The sequence below is a fragment of the Ranitomeya imitator genome, chromosome 1 (genome assembly GCF_032444005.1).
Source record: "Ranitomeya imitator isolate aRanImi1 chromosome 1, aRanImi1.pri, whole genome shotgun sequence".
Classification (NCBI taxonomy): Eukaryota; Metazoa; Chordata; class Amphibia; order Anura; family Dendrobatidae; genus Ranitomeya; species Ranitomeya imitator.
This window is the reverse complement of record NC_091282.1, coordinates 662,803,802-662,827,272: the sequence shown is the minus strand read 5'-3', so window position 1 is coordinate 662,827,272 and position 23,471 is coordinate 662,803,802. Positions and strand designations below refer to the sequence as shown.

The 23,471-nt window shown below is 47.2% G+C and overlaps 2 protein-coding genes across 3 annotated transcripts in view; one reads left to right on the top strand and one right to left on the bottom strand.

Moving 5' to 3' along the window:
* Positions 1–284: 284 nt before the first annotated feature.
* Positions 285–19,408, bottom strand: EIF2S1 (eukaryotic translation initiation factor 2 subunit alpha). 2 transcript variants are annotated; one of them, XM_069728970.1, is made up of 10 exons: positions 19,271–19,408; positions 17,878–18,119; positions 17,632–17,711; positions 16,624–16,775; positions 15,924–16,030; positions 15,624–15,721; positions 13,781–13,924; positions 1,581–2,070; positions 1,370–1,427; positions 285–1,305 (listed from the first exon to the last, which is right to left on the bottom strand). In XM_069728970.1, exons 2-8 carry the CDS (start codon positions 18,116–18,118, stop codon positions 1,945–1,947), a joined length of 948 nt encoding a protein of 315 aa, XP_069585071.1. In that variant the 5' UTR covers position 18,119; positions 19,271–19,408; the 3' UTR covers positions 285–1,305; positions 1,370–1,427; positions 1,581–1,944. The 2 variants fall into 2 exon arrangements, with proteins under 2 accessions (XP_069585071.1, XP_069585068.1); XM_069728967.1 differs by having other exon boundaries at positions 1,370–2,070.
* A 217-nt stretch (positions 19,409–19,625) lies between these two features.
* The window catches only part of ATP6V1D (ATPase H+ transporting V1 subunit D), a 41,302-nt gene continuing 37,456 nt past the window's right edge, over positions 19,626–23,471 (top strand). The window contains exons 1-2 of the mRNA XM_069728972.1: positions 19,626–19,779; positions 22,827–22,944. Coding sequence (XP_069585073.1) covers positions 19,739–19,779; positions 22,827–22,944 — 159 coding nt within the window. The 5' untranslated portion in view covers positions 19,626–19,738. The remainder of the gene's footprint in view (positions 19,780–22,826; positions 22,945–23,471) is intronic.

The window sequence follows — 23,471 nt, the reverse complement described above, 5'->3', positions numbered from 1 at the left end:
CGCGGTAAAAAACGCAGCATGTTCATTAATTTTGTGGGGTTTTTTTTGCAGATTTCCCACTATAAAATGCATTGGGAAATGTCCGGAAAAAAAACGCATCAAAAACGCGGCAAAAAACACATGCAGATTTCTTGCAGAAAATTTCAGGTTTTTCTCAGGAATTCTCTGCAAGAAATCCTGAACGTGTGCACATAGCCTAAATGCAATGGGCAGCTCCTTAGAAGGGAAAACATCTCCCTTATGGTCCCTAAAACATTAAAATACCAGATTATAGACATCAGGAGTAAATTTCAGACTTTTTTTTATTTGTCAGTAAAGCAATGTCCTTGTATGAACTAACAAATGTTCAACACGTTAATAAAAAAAATAAACCAGGTCCTCCATTTGTCCAATGGTTTCCTCAGGGCCAAAAGTCACAAATGGACTGCAGTAAAAGCAGTGTGCCGCCATCTGGGACGGTCCATATGGCATCATTATAACCAGTCTAGATCTCTACGAAGGAGGACGGGCAGGTGTATAAGTGAGACGCAGACGTAACACTTCCAGGCTCTATAGAAATATAATGAAGGCAATAGTCCTTAAAATGAGTTGTTCTAATCTTATTAATCTGGAAAAACAAGCCACTTTCAGTTTAATTTCTTACTAAAGAGCCTCTCTCAAGAATGGTGGGCTTTTCAACATGGATTACTGCTCATTGTCTAGTCTCCGACCACCTCTGCAAATGGTGGCTTATTTCCTAGGTGAGGAGTGCACACTCACATTCCTTATACTGTGCAAGACCCTGTTATTGTCCCTTGTGAATCTCCAGTACTGAACGGCTCGGACCAGCAGCGCAACCGTGCCACTGCTCCGAACGGTCAATCATCAGGAGTGCACAGACTGTAATAGAAGCTATATATTCAGGGCCAAAGATGGGAAATCTTTCCCAAAGAGGACGGGGACTTAATCTTGACCCTAAATAGAGCAAATTTCAGAATTTATAAGAATTTCCAAAATTTAACAGGACCACCTCTGTAGTAAAAAATAGAATTAGTCTTACCGGTAATTCGGATTCTAGGAACCTTCCACGACAGCACTATTTCCCCCCTATGCTGTCGTGGAAGGTGACTAGAGAAATAAGGACTAAAGGTACCTTTCACACAACGATTTTGTTAACGATATCGTTGCTTTTTGTGACGTAGCAACGATATCGTTAACGAAATCGTTATGCGTGACAGCAACCAACGATCAGGCCCCTGCTGGGAGATCGTTGGTCGCTGGGAATGATCAGGACCGGCGTGTGACGCCGATTCAGCGATGTCTTCACTGGTAACCAGGGTAAACATCGGGTTACTAAGCGCAGGGCCGCGCTTAGTAACCCGATGTTTACCCTGGTTACCATTGTAAAAGTTAAAAAAAACAAACAGTACATACTTACATTCCGGTGTCTGTCCCCCGGCATCAGCTTCCCTGCACTGTGAGCGCCGGCCGTAAAGCAGAGCGGTGACGTCACCGCTGTGCTCTGCTTTACGGCCAGCCGGCGCTGACATAGTGCAGGGAAGCTGATGCCGGGGGACAGACACCGGAATGTAAGTATGTACGGTTTGTTTTTTTTAACTTTTACAATGGTAACCAGGGTAAACATCAGGTTACTAAGCGCGGCCCTGCGCTTAGTAACCCGATGTTTACCCTGGTTACCCGGGGACTTGGGCATCGTTGGTCGCTGGAGAGCTGTCTGTGTGACAGCTCTCCAGCGACCACACAACGACCTAAACAGCGACGCTGCAGCGATCGGCATCGTTGTCTATATCGCTGCACGTCGCTAAATGTGACGGTACCTTAAGAGTTAGAGCACTGAAGAAAAAGGTTGTTGTTTGGTTGTTGCTTTTGTGGGGGTGGGGGCGATATACAAATAGATTATGGCCGGGTCTGGGTTTAGAATTGGAGTTATTTTATTTGAGAGGTTTAATCTTCCGCTTTTGCTTCCATTTCGTCAGCGTCGTCATCTCCGTCCACTTCTGCGTTTTCTTTCTCCAGTCGCTCCAGTTGTCTGGCAAGTTCTGTTTCGTCTGTGTCGGTGACCACCTTGGGCTAAACAAAAAGCAAGACAGTAATGTTACACCCCCCATGTACATATGGAACAGAGTGGCTTTTGGGGGCACTACGGTAAGCAGAGCTCTATACATGTAAGTGTACCTTCTAATGTGTGCCCTCAGTGTTAATATTATTTGGGAAGTTCTACCCATGGATACCTGAAAAACCAAGCCCTAATATTATCTTTTCCTTATATATCTAGTAAAACTATACTATATAATTGTCTAAGGGTCACTTCCGTCTGTCTGTCTTTCTGTCACAGATATTCATTGGTCGCGGCCTCGGTCTGTCATGGAAATGCAAGTCGCTGATTAGTGTCGCCAGCTGCCTATCATGGCTGCCTCGACCAATCAGCAATGGCCACAGTCCGATTACTCCCTCCCTACTCCCAGGCAAGCAGGGCCCGGCGCCCGCTCCATACTCCCCTCCAGTCACCACTCACACAGGGTTAATGTCAGCGGTAACGGACTGCATTATGCCGCGGGTAACGCACTCCGTAACCGCTGCTATTAACCCTGTGTGTCCCCAACGTTTTACTATTGATGCTGCCTATGCAGCATCAATAGTAAAATGATCGAATGTTAAAAATAATAATAAAAACAAAAAACCTGCTATTCTCACCTTCCGTAGTCCGACGATACGCTCGCGCCTGCCGCCAGCTTCCGTTCCCAGAGATGCATTGCGAAATTACCCAGAAGACTTAGCGGTCTCGCAAGACCGCTAAGTGATCTGGGTAATTTCACAATGCATCCTGGGAACGAAAGATGGCGGCAGCCGCGCGCGCATCGCCAGAGGTTTGCTGGATCTACGCTGGATCCCGGCGGGTGAGTATATCTATTTTGGGTTTTTTTTGCTTTTTTTTTTTTAACAGGATATGGTGCCCACACTGCTAAATACTACGTGGGCAGTGTTATATACCGCGTGGCTGCTATATACTACATGGGCAGTGTTAGATACTATATGGGCTGTGTTCTATACTGCGTGGGCTGTGCTATATATTACATGGCTGCTATATACTACGTGGGCAATGTTATATACTACGTGCTATATACTACGTGGCCACTGTTAGATACTATGTGGGCTGTGCTATATATTACGTGGCCAGTGTTACATACTACGTGGGCTGTGTTAGATACCGCGGGGCTGCTATATACTGCGTGGGCTGCGTTATATACTACATGGCTGCTATATACTACGTAGGCAATGTTATATACTACGTGGCTGTGTTCTATACTGCGTGCTATATACTACGTGGCCACTGTTAGATACTATGTGGGCTGTGCTATATATTACGTGGCCAGTGTTACATACTACGTGGGCTGTGTTATATACTGCGTGGCTGCTATATACTGCGTGGCTGCTATATACTGTGTGGGCTGTGTTATATACTACGTGGGCTGTGTTATATACTACGTGGGCTGTGTTATTTACTGCGAGGCCTATATTAACGCATCAGGTATTCTACAATATGTATGTATGTATATAGCAACCACATGGTATATACCACAGGCCACGTAGTACTCCTATATACTATGTGGCCTGTGATATATACTATGTGGCTGCTATATACATACATACATACATATTCCAGAATACCTGATGCGTTAGAATCGGGCCACCATGTAGTATACCATATTTTTCGAATTATAAGACGCACTTTTTCCCCTCAAATTTGGGGGGAAAATGGGGGTGCGTCTTATAATGCAGATATACCTTACCAGCCACGGTGGAGCAGGGTCCCAGGGTCGCTGCTGGAGGAAGCAAGAGTGGAGCGTTGCTAGAGGTCGCAGGCTGGGATGAGGGGGTGTTCAGATGTGCGGCGTTCCGCTGGGGGTGTTCGGCACTGCAAGGGCACTGCCGACATTTGGTGAAAGCCCAGAGCCCCCCGCAGTTACATGGTTTCCTATGCGGTGGACTCTGGGAATATGGCTGCCGGGAGGTGGCGCATGCACAGATGGAGATCTCAGCACCAAGAATTCGGGAGATGAGATCTCAGCTCTGACCACCCCCGGTAAGCAATAAGACACATGGATTATAAGAAGCACCACCATTAAATAAAATAAAAAAAATATAAAAAATAGGCATTAGACCTACCGGTAGTTTTGTTTCCAGGAGTCCATCCTGTTAGCACCCTGGAGGACGTCCTCCTCCTCCTTGCCGGGACAGGAAACACATGAGAGTTTAAAGGTCATGTCCCACCCTCAATTCCTCAGTGTTGTAACAAGAACCACCTCATGGAAAATGCAAATAACACTTTAATGACAGAATCATATTACATCATATGACATATCAACAAACCAGGGAAGAACTACCAGTGCTGTCAGGATGGACTCCTGGAAACATAATTACCGGTAGGTCTAATGCCTATTTTCCAGGACGTCCCTCCTGACAGCACCCTGGAGAGTACCAAAGCACCTCCCTAGGGTGGGATTACTGCCTGGAGAACTTTCCTACCAAAAGCGGTCTGCTGACCAGACAGTACATTAAAGTTTATAGTGTTTGCAGAAAGTGTCAGCACTGGCCCATGTTGCTGCCCTACAGATCTGCTCTAATGATGCTCCTGCCCTCTCGGCCCAGGAAGCAGATATCCCACGTGTAGTGTGGGCACATAGACCTGCTGGAGGAGAAATCCCCTCAGCTTGGTAAGCATCTGGGATTACGGTCGTGATCCAACGTGCAATTGAGGCCTTAGAGGCCTTTTTACCCTTATTATTTCCCCCAAAAAGAATAAACAGGTTAGGATCCACCCGCCAGGAACTGGTGGCCTCTAGATAATCTAAAACTGGCTGTCTGACATCCAGAGAGTGAAGGGCTTCCTCCTTCGCGTTGGAAGGATTGTTATAAAAGGAAGGTAACACTATCTCCTGATTTCGGTTTTTTTCAGAGCCTACCTTTGGTATAAATGAGGGATCTAATTTCAGGATTAAACTATACTCCCTGATCTGGAGATATGGGTCTCTGGTACATAGGGCTTGGATCTCCCCCACACTCTTAGCCGTGGTGATCGCTACTAGGAATGCAGTTTTCCGTGTGCGAATTGATATAGGCATATTCTCGCCCAGAGCGTATGATCCCTTACACAAGGACCTGAGGACCAGGTTAAAGACCCAAGTTGGAGACAACTGCCTAATGGTGGGGCACAGCCTCTGAGTAGCTCGAATGAACATTACTATCCACGGGTGAGATGCTAGAGGATAATCGAATAAAGAGCTTAATGCTGAGACCTGCACCTTTAAGGTGCTTGGTCTATGGCACTTGTTGAACCCTGCCTGAAGGAAGTTTAAGATTCTAGGTATGTCTAGGGTATATGCCACAACGTCGGACCTGCCACCCTCCAGACAGAATCGTTTCCAAATTTTTAGGTAAATTGCCGATGTGACTGGTTTTCTACTGGCCTGGATAGTGGCTATGACCTGATCTGATAAGCCTCTAGCCTTCAAGGTGTCCCTTTCAGGATCCAGTCTGAAAGATGGAGTTCCCCTAGGTTTGGGTGGTAAATCGGACCCGGGTGAATGACATCCTCCCGAAGGGGAAGCTCGATTGGGTTGTCGATCGCCAAGGACCCTAGCAGAGAAAACCAGCTCCTTCTTGGCCAGTACGGGATGACCAAGATGACCTTTGTTCGGTCCTCCTTGATCTTTCGTAGCACGGCTGGGATCAGCGCCAGGGGTGGAAAAGCATTTGAGAGCGGTTCCACCCACCTTTGGCTCAGGGCATCTATCTCGTCTGGAAGATCCAAAGGGTTCAGAGAGAAGAATTTTGAGACCTTCGAGTTTCATCTGTTTGCAAACAGGTCTATCTTGGGGGTTCCCCAACGACGACATAACTAATAATAATAATCTTTATTTTTATATAGCGCTAACATATTCCGAAGCACTTTACATTTTGCACACATTATCATCACTGTCCCTGATGGGGCTCACAATCTAAATTCCCTATCAGTATGTCTTTGGAATGTGGGAGGAAACCAGAGAACCCGGAGGAAACCCACGTAAACACAGAGAGAACATACAAACTCTTTGCAGATGTTGTCCTTGGTGGGGTTTGAACCCAGGACTCCAGCGCTGCAAGGCTGCAGTGCTAACCACTGCGCCGTGCCACCCCTCCTGGAAGATATCCTGGTTCAGCTCCCACTCGGTTGGGCACACCCGTCTGCTCAGGTAATCTGCTATCACATTCTGAGACCCTTCCAGATGAATTGCAGTTATGGATAGAACCGTACCTTCTGCCCAGCTGAATATTTTTTCCGCTACGTCCTGCAGTGGTCGGTGTCTTGGGCTTCCCTGATGTTTCAAGGATGAAACTGCTGTCATGTTGTCGGACAATATCCTGACATGACAGTTTGAGAGCGTGAGACGATTTCGTCTTAAGGCCTCCCAGACGGCATATAGTTCTTTGAAGTTGGAGGATCTCTCTTTGATGTCTACTGGCCACCTGCCTTGGAGAATTCTGCCCTGTAGATGAGCTCCCCAGCCCCACGCGCTGGAATCCGTGGTGACCACTACATAAGGGGAGGAGGATCATAACACACCCACCTTTAGATTCTCTGTCTGCGTCCACCAGCGTAGAGACTTCCGTACTGGTCCTGATAGCCTCATGGGACCGTCTAGTGAGGACTGGTGGCGATCCCAGATGGACAGAATCTGTCTGTGCAGTAGTGTTGAATGTGACTGTGCCCATCTGACGCATGGTATACATGCCGTCATTAGGCCTAACACTTTCATAGCGACCCTCATGGAAATTCGGTGTTCCAATAGGTACCTGACTCGGACTCGAATTGTCTCCAGCTTGTCCTCTGGTAAGAGGGATATTCTGCGTCTGGAATCTAGACACACTCCCAGGAAGATCTTCCTGTGATCTGGAATCAAGTCGGACTTCTGCCAGTTAATGACCCAGCCCAGGTGTTCCATTACCGATATCGTCGGAATTCTGTGATCTGTCAAAGTCTCCACCGATTTTGCCACGAGGAGAAAGTAGTCCAGGTATGGAATTATTATGAAACCCTAGTTTCTCAGGAAGGCCACCACCTCTGATACCAACTTCATGAAGATACGGGGTGCCGAAGCAAGCCCAAAGGGGAGATATTGAAACTGGTAGTGGCAGGTCTGGGTTGGAAGAGCTACCGCGAACCTTAGCAGCCTCTGTGATGAGGGATGAACCGGGACCTGATAGTAGGCACTCTTCAGGTCGAGAATGCACATTACAGAATCCCGATCTATGAGATGAATTGCTGACCGGATAGAACCTTTTGTATCTGACCCAAGCATTCAAAGGTTTTAGATTTATAATAGTACGGGTCTCGCCAGACGGTTTTGTGATGGCGAATAGGGAGGAGTAGTGTCCCCTGCCTACTTCTGACGTGGGAACCGGAATTATGACTGCCGAACTGAGCATGTCCTGCAAGTCTATTAGTATGGCAGAGTCTGCCGAGACTAGGGTAGGAGTGATGTACCTTTCCGGAGGAGGGGAGTAAAGCTCGATGCTGTATCCCTCTGCTATGGTTCTGCAAACCCACTGATTCTGAGTGATTTGGGCCCAAATTCCTGCAAAATGACGTAGCCTTACCCCAATGCAAGTGGCATCATTGTGTTTTGGTTTTGGAGGTCGGGCTAAAGAAGAAACCTCAGTTCTTATTACCCTGGCTACGGGAACCTATGTAGGACCCTCTATTGGACCTACCCTGCCCTCTGAAGTCATACTGTTTTCTAGAGAAGAAACCTCTCTGAAAGGGCTGAGGCCGTTTAGGTTTGTCCTCAGGGAACCCCTTCTTTTTGTCAGATGCTGATTCTAGAATAGTATCTAAGGCTGGCCCAAATACCCTTAGCCCTGAAAATGGGATGGAGCAGAGCTTGGTTTTAAGAGGCATTATCTCCTGACCAAGATCTTAACCACACAGCCCCTAGCTGCATTAGACAGGGAACCGTTTCTGGCTGAAAATCTAACCGACTCAGCCGTCATATCAGAAAGGAATGCCATGGCCGACTTCATAATGGGAAGGGAACTTAGAATGTCAGTCCTAGGGGTCTTCTTGGACAAATGCTCTTCCAACTGACCCATCCATAGGCACATAGATCTGGCCACAGAAGTGACTGCTATGTTTGTCCTAATTAGGACCGCAGAAGATTCCCAGGCCCTCTTTAGGAGAATGTCAGCTTTTCTTTCCATGGGGTCGCGCAGGTTAGACAAGTCCTCAAAAGGGATGGCAGTCTTTTTGGCGACCTTTGCTTTTGAGACGTCAATTTTAGGGATCTCTTCCCATAATTTGACTTCCTCGGGGTCAAATGGTAAGCGACACTTAGGCTGCCGTCAAACTAGCAGTACTTGGTCAGTATTTTACATCAGTATTTGTAAGCCAAAACCAGGAGTGGAACAAATAGAGGAAAAGTATAATAGAAACATATGCACCACTTCTGTATTTATCACCCACTCCTGGTTTTGGCTTACAAATACTGATGTAAAATACTGACCAAATACTGCTAGTGTGACGGCAGCCTTAAAGTCACGAGATAGCACCAGCCGGCGTTCAGAATCCTTCCACTCCTCTAGTACCATGGCCTTAATATGTTCACTAATAGGAAAAAATGTCTGTCTCCGTGACATAAGTCCCCCGAAAATCAGGTCCTGTCTGGACTGTGGCTTGGAAGTCTCTTCGATCTGCATGGTACTTCTCACCGTCTGGACAAGCTCGTCCGTTCCCTCTGACTGGAGAAGGTACTTTCTACGCTGGTCCTGGCTCCCTGAAGGGAGCTCCCCCTCTTCTTCTGAGACCCCTCTTCTTCTGAAACAGAGTCCCTTAGATCTGAACCGTCATCAGAACTATACTCCGGCTCTCTCTAGTCTCTCTCCCGCCTGGCTCGTTTGCGGCCTGGAATGGGGCTGGACGGATGTTGTGAGAGGCTCGACACAGAAGCCTGGACCTCCTCCCGGATTAGGGACCTCATTTCCGAAAGCAGCGATGATTGCTCATCTTTCATGACCTTTGATGTACAAGGTGCACAAAGAGTCTTGCCATGGGAGACCGGGAGCTTTACATGGCATACAGGACATCTATTAGGCTATGTGCACACGTAGCAGATTAGCCATAGGAATTTCTGGTGCGGATTCTGCCTCTCCTGGCAAAAAACGCGCCTGCTGATTTGTCGCATTTTTTGTGTGGTTCTGCAGCGTTTTTTTTGCATTTTTTTCTGCGTTTTTGTTGCGGATTTGTTGCGTTTTTTACCCCAGTGGTTTTCTATAATGGAATGGGTACAAAAACGCTGCAGATTCACAAAAAGAAGTGACATGCTACTTCTTTAAGGGTATGTGCTCACGATGCGAATTTTGCTACAGATCCGCAGCAGTTTCCCATGAGTTTACAGTACAATGTAAACCTATGGGAAACAAAAAACGCTGTGCACATGATGCGAAAAAAAACGCGCGGAAACGCAGCGGTTTACAATCCGCAGCATGTCACTTCTTTCTGCGGATTCTGCAGCAGTTTTACAACTGCCCCAATAGAAATCCGCAGTTGTAAAACCGCAGTGAAAACCACGGTAAATCCGCAGCGGTTTTCCACTGCAGATTTATCAAATCTGCTGCAGAAAAATCCGCAGTAGACAAGAATACGTGTGCACATACCCTTAAACCGCAGCATTTCCGCAGCGGATTTTCCGCAAAGTGTGGACATCAATTTTTTTTTCTCATTGATTTACATTGTACTGCAAATCAATTGTGGATCTGCAGCGTTTCTACACCGCAAAAAACGCTGCGGATCCACAGAGAAGCCGCAACGTGTGCACATACCCTTAAGGTACCGTCACACTAAGCGACGCTGCAGCGATACCGACAACGATCCGGATCGCTGCAGCGTCGCTGTTTGGTTGCTGGAGAGCTGTCACACAGACAGCTCTCCAGCGACCAACGATGCCGGTAACCAGGGTAAACATCGGGTTACTAAGCGCAGGGCCGCGCTTAGTAACCCGATGTTTACCCTGGTTACCATCGTTAAAGTAAAAAAAACAACCACTACATACTTACCTAACGCTGTCTGTTCCCGGCGCTGTGCTTCTCTGCTCTGGCTGTGAGCGCTGGTCAGCCGGAAAGCAGAGCGGTGACGTCACCGCTCTGCTTTCCGGCCGCTGTGCTCACAGCCAGTGCAGGAGGAGTGCAGAGAAGCTGAGAGCCGGGGACAGACAGCGGTAGGTAAGTATGTAGTGGTTGTTTTTTTTACTTTAACGATGGTAACCAGGGTAAACATCGGGTTACTAAGCGCGGCCCTGCGCTTAGTAACCCGATGTTTACCCTGGTTACCAGCGAAGACATCGCTGAATCGGTGTCACACACGCCGATTCAGCGATGTCAGCGGGACGTCCAGCGACGAAACAAAGTTCTGGACTTTCTTCCCCGACCAGCGACATCACAGCAGGGGCCTGATCGCTGCTGCCTGTCACACTGGACGATATCGCTAGCCAGGACGCTGCAACGTCACGGATCGCTAGCGATATCGTCCAGTGTGACGGTACTTTTAGACTTCGCCGAGACCTTGCCGGGTCTTTTAGCTGTGGTCGGGGGAGCAGCGGGGGTTCCCTTATCCTAAACGAGATAAGATAGGGAGTAATAAGCTAGACCTGTGCTAAGATCTATCTGAGGTGAGGGTGGACTGTGCCAGGCGCACTCACCCCTCCATCCTCAAGCATGTCTCCTTCCATAGTGGTCTTCCGCAACTGCAGCCAGAAGCACCGCGGCACAACACAGGACGCTATTTGCCAGAAGCGTCCACACTGCTATGCGCTCCACCGCTTTCCACACTTCCCCGCTTTCAAGACGTTACCAGAAGTGACGGTACCGGAAGTGACGCGGTCCCAACGAAACTCCGGAAGCCATTCTGGCTCGGAAGATCTGCGTACCACACTGGATGTAGCGTCGCAAAAGACAGCGACCCTCCGCTGTCTGCAAGGAGCCCTTCACTCCAGACCTCTGCACTGTGGCACCCCGATGCGTTAATACAGGCCACACAGTATATAACAGTGGCCACGCAGTAAATAACAGCCCAAACAGTATATAACACAGCCCACATACTATATAACACAGGCGACGCAGTATATAGCAGCCACGCAGTATATAACACAGGCGACGTAGTATATAACACAGGCCATGCAGTATAAAACACAGGGCACGTAGTATATCACACAGCCCACGCACTATATAACAGCCCACGCACTATATAGCAGCCACGCAGTATATAACACAGGCGACGCAGTATATAGCAGCCACGGAGTATATAACACAGGTGACGCAGTATATAGCAGCCACGCAGTATATAACATAGCCCACGTAACATATAACACAGGGCATGTAGTATATCACACAGCCCACGGAGTGTATCACACAGCCCACGGAGTATACAACACTGCCCACGCAGTATATAACACTGCCCACACAGTATTTAGCAGTGTGGGCACCATATCCCTGTTTAAAAAAATAATTAAAATAAAAAATAGTTATACTCACCCCCTGGGATCCAGGGAAACTCTGGCGATGCATGCGTGGCTGCCGCCATCTTCCGTTCCCAGGATGCATTGCGAAATCACCCAGAGGACTTAGCGGTCTCGCAAAGATGGCGGCCGGTGCAAGCGCATCGTCGGACAACAGAAGGTGAGCACAGTAGGTTTTTTGTTTTTTTTATTATTTTTAACATTACATCTTTTTACTATTTATGCTGCATAGGCAGCATCAATAGTAAAAAAGTTGGGGACACACAGGGTTAATAGCAGCGGTAACTGAGTGCGGTACCCGTGGCCCGTTACCGCTGGCATTAACCCTGTGTGAGGGGATTACGGAGCGGGGCACTGACTGCGTGGAGTAGGGGAGGGACTAATCGGACTGTGCCCGTTGCCGATTGGTCGCGGCAGCCATGACAGGCAGCTGGCGAGACCAATCAGCGACGCGGTATTTCCGTTACGGAAGTTGCCGACAGAAATCTATCTATCTATCTATCTATATATACACACATACATACATATATATATAATGTATACATACACACACACTTGATTATGTCTGTACTGAGTGTATTGTCAATATTTTAAAGTGCTTAAATAAATTCTGTTTTCTGGGTTGATGTACTCTATGGGTATTTTTACTCTTCTGTTGTGGAATTAAATAGAGTGGCATGTAAAAGTTTGCGCATCCCTGGTCAAAATTGCTGTTATTGTGAACTGTTAGGCAAGTTGAAGATGAAATGATCTCTAAAAGGCCTAAAGTTAAAGATGACACATTTCCTTTGGCTAAATCTCTCTGAAGGTCTTTTGCAATCAAGCGGGAGTTCCAATTTGTCTCTCTAGCAATCCTATGAGCAGCTCTCACTGAAATTTTGCTTGGCCTTGCAGACCTTATTTTGATCTCCACTGTTTCTCCTGGTAACTGCCATTTCTTAATTACAGTTTGAACTGAGAAAAGAGCAACTTGAAAACGCTTTCATATCTCCTAGTAGTCTTTTCTGTGTGGGCCTCCATGATTTTCATTTCCAGAGTGCTAGGCAGCTGCTTAGAAAAACCCATGGCTGCTGTTTTTTGGCACAAGGTTAGAGTAGGTTGGGTTTTTATAAAGCTTGGAGATTTGCATTACCGAACCTTTCCTAATGATGGTAATGAACAAGCCATAACCTTAACAGGCTAATTAAGGTCTGAAACCTTGGTTAAAATTATCAGAGCACACAAATCTCCAAGGGTGCCGAAATGTTTGAATTGGCCAACTTTCCTTTTTGTAATTTATAAAATGTAAAATAAATGAATAAATAAAATATACAGTATATATTGCCTAAAATCCAAAGGAAATGTTTGATCTTTAACTTTAGTCCCTTTAGAGATCATTTTATCTTCAACTTGCCTAACTGTTCACAATAATAGTAATTATGACCAGGGGTGCACAAACGTTTACTTGCCACTTTACCCTAAATGCTCATTTTCCGTACCCAAAAAATCTGCTGCGTTATTCATGCGATTTTCAGATATCTCATGGACACACAATGAAGATTATCTGTGGCGTAAATTGCATGAGGATGCATCTCTTACGCTGCAGACCAAAGGGTGGCTGTAAAACAAGCACCTTCTTTGTTTACAGCTGGTTGCTTTGGAGACCGACCACCGCTGCTAGACCGCAAAACACGTGCAGTGTACACAAGCTCTTTTCTATTAAGTTTTTAGACCCTGTTTTGAAGCCGTCCAGGAAGGCTGTAGCTCCCTGCTACCTCCTAGTCCCAGTGCAGTGCTTACAAGCTACACAGATGAGGTGGTCGGTCTCTTGGGCAATGAGCCATAAGCAAAAGAAAAGTGTTAATATCTCAAGAACAGCTGAAAATGTTAATTAACAGTAAATTGCAAAAGTGCTTGCTTTTACAAGCTCTAGCCAACAATATCCTTCTGTAAAAACGGAAGAAACCATTTAATCCCACTGAGCAGTTTTAAAGGGATCAATACTGCAAGGTGGATAAAAACAAGTTTTCTTCCTCTGCGCACGGCACTTCGTGTGGTGTCCACACTTCCTATCCTTTCCCCTCAGCTCTATTCCTGTGATCAGACATTAGAGGGGAGGATTATGCTGTAGTTCTCAGCCTCTGGGACACGTCACATCATAGGTCCGCCCACCGGACTCTTGTAATCTCATACAACAATTCAGCTCAATTTACTTATGTGAACCCTACTGAGCTCAGACCCCGGGAACAGCTCACCTCCATTTGGACATTAAACACTCCTCTTTTCTCCTCGATACGCTCTTTGATGACAGACATTGCTTGATTCAGCACAGATAAGCCTTCCGTCCTCTCCAGGGTGGTGGTCGTCATCACATACCGAGGGGGCGCAATCAGATTTATCTGCACAGAAGACATATCTTCATTAGGGTTGAGGGTGGTCCATGCTCATCAGGTTTCAGAGTGTTTGCAGGAAGGATGTAGAGACAGAATGGGGCACAGTCTAACTACACGTCAGTAGCGCTACCACACCGGCAACAGATATATGTATTCATAGTTTGTAAGCTTGCGAGCAGGGCCCTCACTCCTCCTGGTATCTGTTTTGAACTGTGATTTTGTTATGCTGTAATGTCTATTGTCTGTACAAGTCCCCTCTATAATTTGTAAAGCGCTGCGGAATATGTTGGCGCTATATAAATAACAATTATTATTATTATTATACAGAGGGGCTGCGCGGGGACACGCGCTGTATATATAGAGAGGCTGCGCGGGGGCACGCGCTGTATATATAGAGAGGCTGCGCGGGGGCACGCGCTGTATATATAGAGAGGCTGCGCGGGGGCACGCGCTGTATATATAGAGAGGCTGCGCGGGGGACACGCACTATATATACAGGAGCTTCGCAGGGGGCACGGACTGTATATAGAGGGGCTCTGCGGGGGACACCCGCTGTATATAGAGGAGCTGCATGGGGGCACGCGCTGTGTATATAGAGGAGCTGCGCGGGGGCACGCGCTGTGTATGGAGTAGATGCACGGGGCAGGCGCTGTATATGGAGTTGCGCGGGGGCACGCGCTGTATAGAGGGGCTGCGCGGGGGCATGCACTGTATATGGATGAGCTGCATGGGGTGCACGCGTTGTATATGGAGGAGCTGCGGGGGCATGTGCTTTATATATAGAGGGGCTGCGCAGGGGGCACACGCTGTATAAGGAGCTGCGCGGGGGTATGCGCTGTATACATAGAGGCACTGCGCAGGGGTACGCGCTGTATATAGAGGGGATGCGGAGGGCACGCGCTGTAAATGGAGGAGCTGTGAAGGGCAAAGCTGTATATAGGTAGGCTGTGTGGGTATATAGAGGCATGCCAGCATATTTAATTCTGCTCAATAGTGACATAATTAATAAAAATAATAATATGTTAACAATGAGCAGAATTAATTTCAGCCTACTGGTTTGGCCCTGCACAATAGACACTGTCTCTCATATGGCCCCTTGGAGAAATTCGTTACCCACCCCTGCTCTAGAGTACATTTCAGTATTTTTACTATGTCTCAGGTTTGTAAGATCCCTCAGACAAAAAAAAACAAAAAAAAAAACACATGAAATATGGAGGAATATGGACGACCCATGCATCTATTAGAGATGAGCAAATTGATTCGCTGGTCCCTTGTCCAGGAACCAAGTCACTATTCTGTGGCCGCCGGACACCACGTTTGGCTCCTCATCCAATAAGCCAGCCTGGCACCAAGTTGCATGGGCAATTCAGTACAATGGTGATGTCACACCGGGACGGCTAACCAGAAGCGCTGGGGACACAGACAGGTAGAAAGTGGTCCACAGGGCTCCAAGCTAGGTACCACAGACCACTGGCCTGGCTGATGGACCAGGGTCCTGAAAAATCAATATTCCCATCTCTATGGGTGCGCTAATATGGCTCTGAAAAAATCAGAAGTAAAAACAGAACCTCGAGAGTTCCTGCTCCTATGTGAGAGGTCTCAGACTATGGTTTCATCTTGACAGTCCTCACTAAGAGCCAATTTGGTCCGCCGGGCAGCAGATGCGGAGCTGCGACTGTTTCTCTTCTTCACATCGGTGCCTTACCTTGATGGGCATATTTTCTGTGGAACAGCTAAGTCCCGCTCTCAGGGCGTCCTTGACGGCATCAATACCTTCATAGCCATAGCATGCAACTTCAATGTCTTACAAGGAAAAAAAATAAAAAAATAATAGAAACTATAAGGAAATAGCCGGAATATTCCAACATTAGGCAACAGGTAAGAGGATGCACTCATCAGTTATGTATCAGGTCTATCAGGGTCTCTCTTTCTGCTTTCCTGGTTTGAGAAAATAGAAAGATAACGTAACCCAACGACAAGATATAGGGCAGATGGCAGCCATTACCTGCTCGGATCTTCACAGCTTGTGGGGTGAGACGCCTGTTAATATTGTCAATGAGAACTCGCCTCTCCTCTTCTGTTAAATCCAAGTCATCTAGAACGGAGGGGTCCCTGGAGAAAACACAAAAAATGCCCAATTTGGAGAGAGTGTTGAGCTCTGTATGGGTCTGCATATGTGTATACGCACCTCTTCTGTGATGACCAGTAGCAAGCCATCAATCACTGCTGAGAGGGGGCAACGCAGACGTAAAGTATAGGGGAGGCGGCAAGATAGAGGTGAGGCCGTGGAGGCGAGGTAGAGGTGAGGCCGTGGAGGCGAGGAAGAGATGAGGCCGTGGAGGCGGAGGTGAAGTAGAGGGGAGGCCGTGGAGGTGAAGGCGAAGTAGAGGGGAGGTCGTAGAGGCGAAGTAGAGGTGAGGCGGTGGTGAGGTAGACGTGAGGCGATGGAGGTGGCAACGTACAGTGGAGGTGATGAGGTAGAGGTGAGGCGGCGAGGTAGAGGTGAGGAGGCGAGGTGGTGGGGACGATGGTGCAGGAAAGGAGGGAGTGAGATGAAGTCGAGGTGGCGGAAGCAGTACATTACTGAGCAAACCTATGTGTCCGGTGTAGTCTTCAAACTCCCATATTTACCAAGAGGCAGAATATTTTGAAAGAGGAGAGCAGACCCGTCCCCACTTCCATCCCCCGTGCACCTTCATACTTACGAAACAGCGTGCTTGAAGGCGTCGTATGCTCCATATCCCGGCCTCTTGTATCTATCGTCAAATACCCAAGCTGTTCTCTGAAACAAACTCTCCAGCTGTTCATCCTTTACGTACTCCAACACCTCAGCTACGTGCCGCAGAATGCTGTACACCTGGCGGTAGAGGAGAGTGGAGAGCAATGTACTCGGCAGCATACAGAGGAGGCACCAGGGGCAGTTCATGCAGAATAAGGAACCTTTGAGCAAGCTACAGGTTTTTCGGTTTCTGGAGAAAAAAAAACCCACTACCTGGCCGCACATTATTTAACTGCTTTACTCACCCTCCCCAGGTCCTACACCAAGTCTCGACTGCTGCCACCGGTGACTGTTGGGGTATGTACATACAACGTCTTGAGACTTAAAGTGGTTAAAAACCTGAGTCTGTCATGCATATGGTCAGGCTTTTCTTTGTGAGTTTTCACGAGGACCAGCCTGATAAAGACTTCGTCTGCACATACCATTACTGCCTGCAGTGCTATAGTCAGTCTGTGAGCACAGCGGTTCTGTCTAAGTAGATGGCACAAGCCGCTAAGCTCACTCACTTGCTGCAGCGATAAACTGTTTATATTTTTACTATGAAAATGGGAAAACCCTTTCAAATGCATGTATGTCATTTTCAATATTTTTGGCTTCTACATCTTCTATGTATCATAGTACATAGCAGGCTCCAGAATGAGTTAACAGAGAATCAGTCAGTGACTTGGTCTGACAAGCTTATCCCTCCTCCCCTAAGCTGATTTATGACCACATCAAAGCATAAAGTGCGTTCTCCTTTACCCCTGGGACTGTTGCCCCTACATCAGATCACTGTGCAGTGCTGATCAGACTGGAAGCGCAGCTCTGGAGCTTAATACTACAAGCTCTCACCTCCATACGCCCAGCCCAGACCACAACTGATCAAACCTCCACAACTTGTTAAATGTTTTCTACACTTGTCATCACAACATGGTGGTCACGTCTTCTAACTCACGGTTTTGGACTTGGTGAACTTGTCTTCACATTTTAGTGCTTCCTCTGGGGAAACTCTTCTTTTGGACAAATCGATGTATCCTGGAAAATACAAAATATGTCACCAAACGAACATAGCGCTATGATCGCAAATATAAGTGGACGGCGGGATTCTTCTAGTCTGCAGCAGGTCAATTCTGCAGCCCACTGTCACCCTCATCGGGCAAAATCCACCGCAGAAAGCGACAGAGTTAGCGCCGTCACATACCTTTATCTTTATCCACCCTGATGACGACCACGCACTCGTTCCTGCCGATGCGGATGAGCTTGTTGATGGAGCGGATGCGCCTCCTGGAGAGCTCGCTGAGTAAGATCATGCCCTCTATGTTGTTATACTCCAAGAGGCTGACGTAGGCCCCCATCTCCGCGATGGAGCGGACGTTCACCATCACCACATCGTCTACTTCCGGGAACTTGTGCTGGTAAAACCGACAACTTAACCCAGGCATCCTGAAACCACAGAGCAGCGCGTCAAGTGTCATGGCCTCCAGGGGTCTTCTTCAGAAGACCCTAAACATCTCCACAGCGTAGGTTACAAATTAAGGGGTTAGCCCCTCCATTTATAACAGGTCCTCATTGGGGGATACAGGAACCATGGTTCTTGTGTTCTCCAAAAAATGTGTTATTACAAGAGGGTCCAACTACTAGGACCACCAATCACAGGAACAAGGGTCCCGTGTCCCATGCGAGGTCACACCTGGATGCAGGCTACTGCTCCAGTCACATATTTCAGATGCACAGCTAAGGCCGGATGCACACACCCATCTCACAATTCGAGTACTTACCGGAATACATGGGTTTCCTGTGGGTCTGTTGACCCGAACTGCAATCCGTACTCAGACTGTGAATGACGGATGTGTGAATCTGGCCTCGGAGATTGTTTCAGGAGTTTTAGCTCCAAACACTTAGCAAAAAGACTAAGCGAATCTGACATCAGATCCTGATTCCAGGGATGTGTCACTTATTAGACTGCGTGTTGCAGTTGCAATACAATCAGTGTTTTCTCAGCAGGAGATTATCACTGCAGGACTAGGAGTCAGGCAAAGCAGACCAGCTAATGGGTGTAACCCCCTCCCCCACTGCTGATTGGCAGCTTTCTGACAATGTGCACAGGATACACATCTCAGCATTCTGAGCTCGGCGACATCTACCGCTTAGAAAACAGGAACTGTATCAAAACTGCAGCCAAGTAAATGACAAATCACTGGAATTAGGGTCTCTGCCCCTACATCATTGTGCTCTCAGATAGCTTTGCAAAAACCTGCTGACAGAAAGTTTGGAGAAAACCCCTTTAACAAACGAGTGGACTCCAGCATCCACTTGGATAAGGGCTTTTAATGAAATTTCTATAAGAACTTAAACAATAAATTGCCCTTATTAGACCTTTGGAAGCCTGACATGATAGATCGCCCTATAGGAAGGCACGGCCACCCATGTGTGTGCAGTGCGGCCAATTATTGGGGTACATGGTGCTTGGTATGAATGAGCCAATGGAGGGCTCCACTCCGCTCACACTATACGGCAGCCCTACAGCGCCAGCCCCCCACTGCACGGGCCTTCCATGGCCCTGTACCTTTGCTAACCTAGAAGTAACCACCTACTTGTTATACCGCCCGTGTCCGGTGCTCCGTGATCAGATCGGTGTCTGGGCCCCAATCGGCTTCCTGTAGCACACGCCGCACTATTTCATCAGCATGCGTTCCGGAATACTGTAACAGCGCATGCGCTCCTCCCAAAAGGTGGAAACCATAGAGACCGGAAACAAGATAGAACGTACGCGGCGGCGAATCTCGACGGCCATCTTGGTTGTGGTAAACGAGACCTTACTGTTATTTGGGATAAAAAAAGAGGACTGTAACGCATTAGTAATGTTAGTATTAATACACGGGGCGTGAGGAGTGTTATAAAAGGGGGAAATGAGTGCAAGTGCGTGGTGGGAGACGAGTCACGTGATGGTTACAGATTCCCGGACGACCCACCCTGCTACACCAAACGTCACATGACCAGAGCTAGAACCCCGTGACAGCGTCCAGTGACAGCAGAGGAGGCTGTGAGGCGCTGGAGACAAGATGTCGGGCAAAGACAGGATCGAGGTGTTCCCCTCCCGGATGTATGTACAGTGCGTGCGTCCCTGTGTGTGGGGGGCGATGCGGACACTGCGGGGGGCGGCCTCTATCGGAATAGCAGGGACGAGGCCTTAGAGGGGGTTTCACCAAAGAATGGCGCTGTCTGACCATCACGGGACATTAATATAAGGACACAGGCTGTATATATATATATATACATACATACATACATACATACATACATACATACATACATACATACATACATAGTTAGATTATTTTTTTTATTTTGTAACTCTTATAATTAACTGGTAAAAAGTGAGATGATTAGAATATATTTTTACACGTGTGTGTATATATATATATATATATATATATATATATATATATATATTCGCATTCCCCTGCATTTATTTAGTTCCCTTATTATACAATAGTGCAGTGTTGCAGTTTAGATGAGAAATCACATGAAGTGGCCGCTGATTGGGCTTCACAAATGGCAGAGTTGGGGGTCTATGCTGCCATGGTAACCTATGTACACCCAGCCATCATGTGGTATTGGACCCTATGATGTACCTGCCTGTGTCATACATTGACAGGGACATTTAAGGGGTATATACAGCTGGGATCAGATCTAGGGGTCTTGGTGGGGAATAATGCGGGACCCACAGTAGGTATTTGATTGGTGGGGATATTACTTGCAGCCCCCTTACTTTTTAAACTGGCCGAACCTAAGTGATCACTGATTAAAAGGAAGTGCCCCCCTTTAATTCTATGACCCTGCCCTGTGTGTAACATATCATGTAGTGTCAGTCGCCCCCTCCCCCATCAGCTGTGTGTTTTACCATACACAGCAGTTGTGTTCACCATCAACACCCTCCATTGTGTCTTCTGCAGAGATCAGCGGCGTCCTCTGCCCTGGGTCACTGCTTGTTCAACTCCCTCCTTGTTTTGATGCTAGAGCAGAAAGAAATCAGATTTTCCTACCAGACACTTGTGATCTGATGGCTCCTGCCTTAAATTGGTCCTCTGAATTAAAAATAAACCCTTTATGTCTTATAAACTTCAGTGCCTTTTTACCAGAATGATGGAATCCACCCCAGTATAATGACCTAATGGGTGTTATGGTGGGGAATCCCTGGCTCAGGCATTGGCTAAGGTGCCAGGGGGAGCAATGCCTTTAATATTGCTTTATCAGTTTGGTTGCCCCTCTGAATGCGACAGACGTGCCACCAACTGTGATGAGGACCAGTCTGGCAGTAGGTGCGGGGACATTTCTCAGGGTAATGTCATGTAAACAGGAGATGTGTGTATAGTAAACCAGCCTCTGAGGGTTCTGGATCCGGCCGGCAGAGGACGGAGCGGGCCGGCAGAGAAGAAATAGCAGTATGGAATGATCCTAGATGGGGACTTTAGTGAATCGTCCCTGCCCCCACCGTCAGGACTGCAGGCGGCTGTCAGTGTAGGTAGCTGTACACATTAGCAGTGGCTGTGCACATTCCCAGCTTGGCCATGAAATCCGCTAGCGGGTGCAGCTTGTATTCATAGTGACATGTGACTCTGCGGTGTGCTTGGCCCCACGTGCCTGTGTGCACCCCTGATGAGAGGGTAGATGGCCCAGTGGAGGGATCGCCTCCCAGGTATTGGTCGATCATGGACTATGGCACTACGTGGCCGTGTCAGATACTGAGACATAAGTCCATTCAGGGAACATGGAGGTCCATTATTGGTGTCAATCTAAGAACTGCCTAAACTCTGCCCACATGTGGCGGGATAATGTCTTGCGCCAGGTCTGACACAGGTACTGGGGTGGTCTCCTCAGGGCCAGTATTTGCCCGTGGTGAACACCTCTATATAGAGTATATAACACAGGATCCGCCATTCACAATAGGTGAAGTCACAGCTCACCTCCCCCTCCTGTACAATGACTGATAACACCTCTATATACAGTAGATAACACAGGATCCACCATTCACAATAGGTGATGGCACAGCTCGCCTCCTCCTCCTGTACAATGACTCATATCACCTCTATATACAGTAGATAACACAGGATCCACCATTCACAATAGGTGATGGCACAGCTCACCTCATCCTGTACAATCACTGATAACACCTCTATATACAGTAGATAACACAGGATCCCCCATTCACAATAGGTGATGGCACAGCTCACCTCCTCCTCCTGTACAATCACTGATAACACCTCTATATACAGTAGATAACACAGGGTCCACCATTCACAATAGGTGGTGTCACAGCTCACCTCCTCCTCCTGTACAATGACATATCTACTGTATATAGAGGTGTTATCAGTCATTGTACAGGAGGAGGAGGTGAGCCGTGACATCACCTATTGTGAATGGTGGATCCTGTGTTAACTATTTAAGTGATTGCTCTGTATGTGCTCCTGTACAATGAGTGATATCTGTAGATAGTTGACAGCACATGTGGCTTTCTCCATTGACTTCTATGGGGGATCCAAAAAAACAGCCAATCACACTTGTTGATTTTTGTAATTACATGAGCGATTTTGCAAATTGTATAGGAAGCTGTGTAACTAAGGGGAGTCATGAAATGTTATCAGATTTATTTTTAAAGATTTGCACCGTATGTTGTACTGATCCCATTGGGCCTCATAGACATCATGTCATATGAAACCTACGGTACCGTGTTGCCCATGGGACTGCAGTCAGGCACACAGGGCTGGTGCTGGGCTCCTCATGCTGCACCAGTTCTCTGGAATGCACTACCCAAGACAATGTGGTTCCCAATATCTACAGTTTTAGTTCTGTCCTAAAAACACATTTCCTCTTTAGGCTGTCCTAACACATTACCTCCCTAATGTAACTGTCCTCCGTTCTCCCTTCCTACACTTTCCTCCTAATCTCTCCTTTCCACCATCTGTCCCCCCCACACTCTGTACACTCAGGAGCACTTAGGATCTGTACTTATACAGTGATTGCTGGGAATCATAGTGGTTGAGTACCCATTAAATAAGCAGGTTAGTGTTGATATGAAATTTCCACAGTGAAAGAGCACCTAGATTTTGGTTTCCATAATATATATACTCTTTTTTTTTTTTTCTTCAGGGCTCAGACCATCATGAAGGCTCGTTTGAAAGGTGCCCAAACTGGACGCAACCTGCTGAAGAAAAAGTCTGATGCCTTAACCATGCGCTTCCGACAGATCCTTAAGAAAATTATAGAGGTGAGGTCCAGCCGCAGCTGAGAGGATTACACAACCCAAAACTCAGTGCTATTCTGGCATCCCCCAGCTAAGGAGAACCAGACATGCTTGTCTGTCTCCTGATATTAGGGACACAGCTGACTAGTCAGCCATATCTCTGTTCTGCAGAGGGCTGTCATTAGATGCCTGCACTGATCATGGGTAGCACTGCACATCACGGAAGAAGTACATGAGCGCCCTATGCCCGTCAGTAGATACCTGCACTGATCATAGGTACAGGTGCGTCTCACAAAATTGGAATATCATCAAAAAGTTAATTTATTTCAGTTCTTCAATACAAAAAGTGAAACTCATATATTATATAGAGTCATTACAAACAGAGAGATCTATTTCAAGTGTTTATTTCTGTTAATGTTGATGATTATGGCTTACAGCAAATGAAAACCCAAAAGTCATTATCTCAGTAAATTAGAATACTTTATAACACCAGCATGAAAAATTATTTTAAAATCCGAAATGTTGGCCTACTGAAATATATGTTCAGTAAA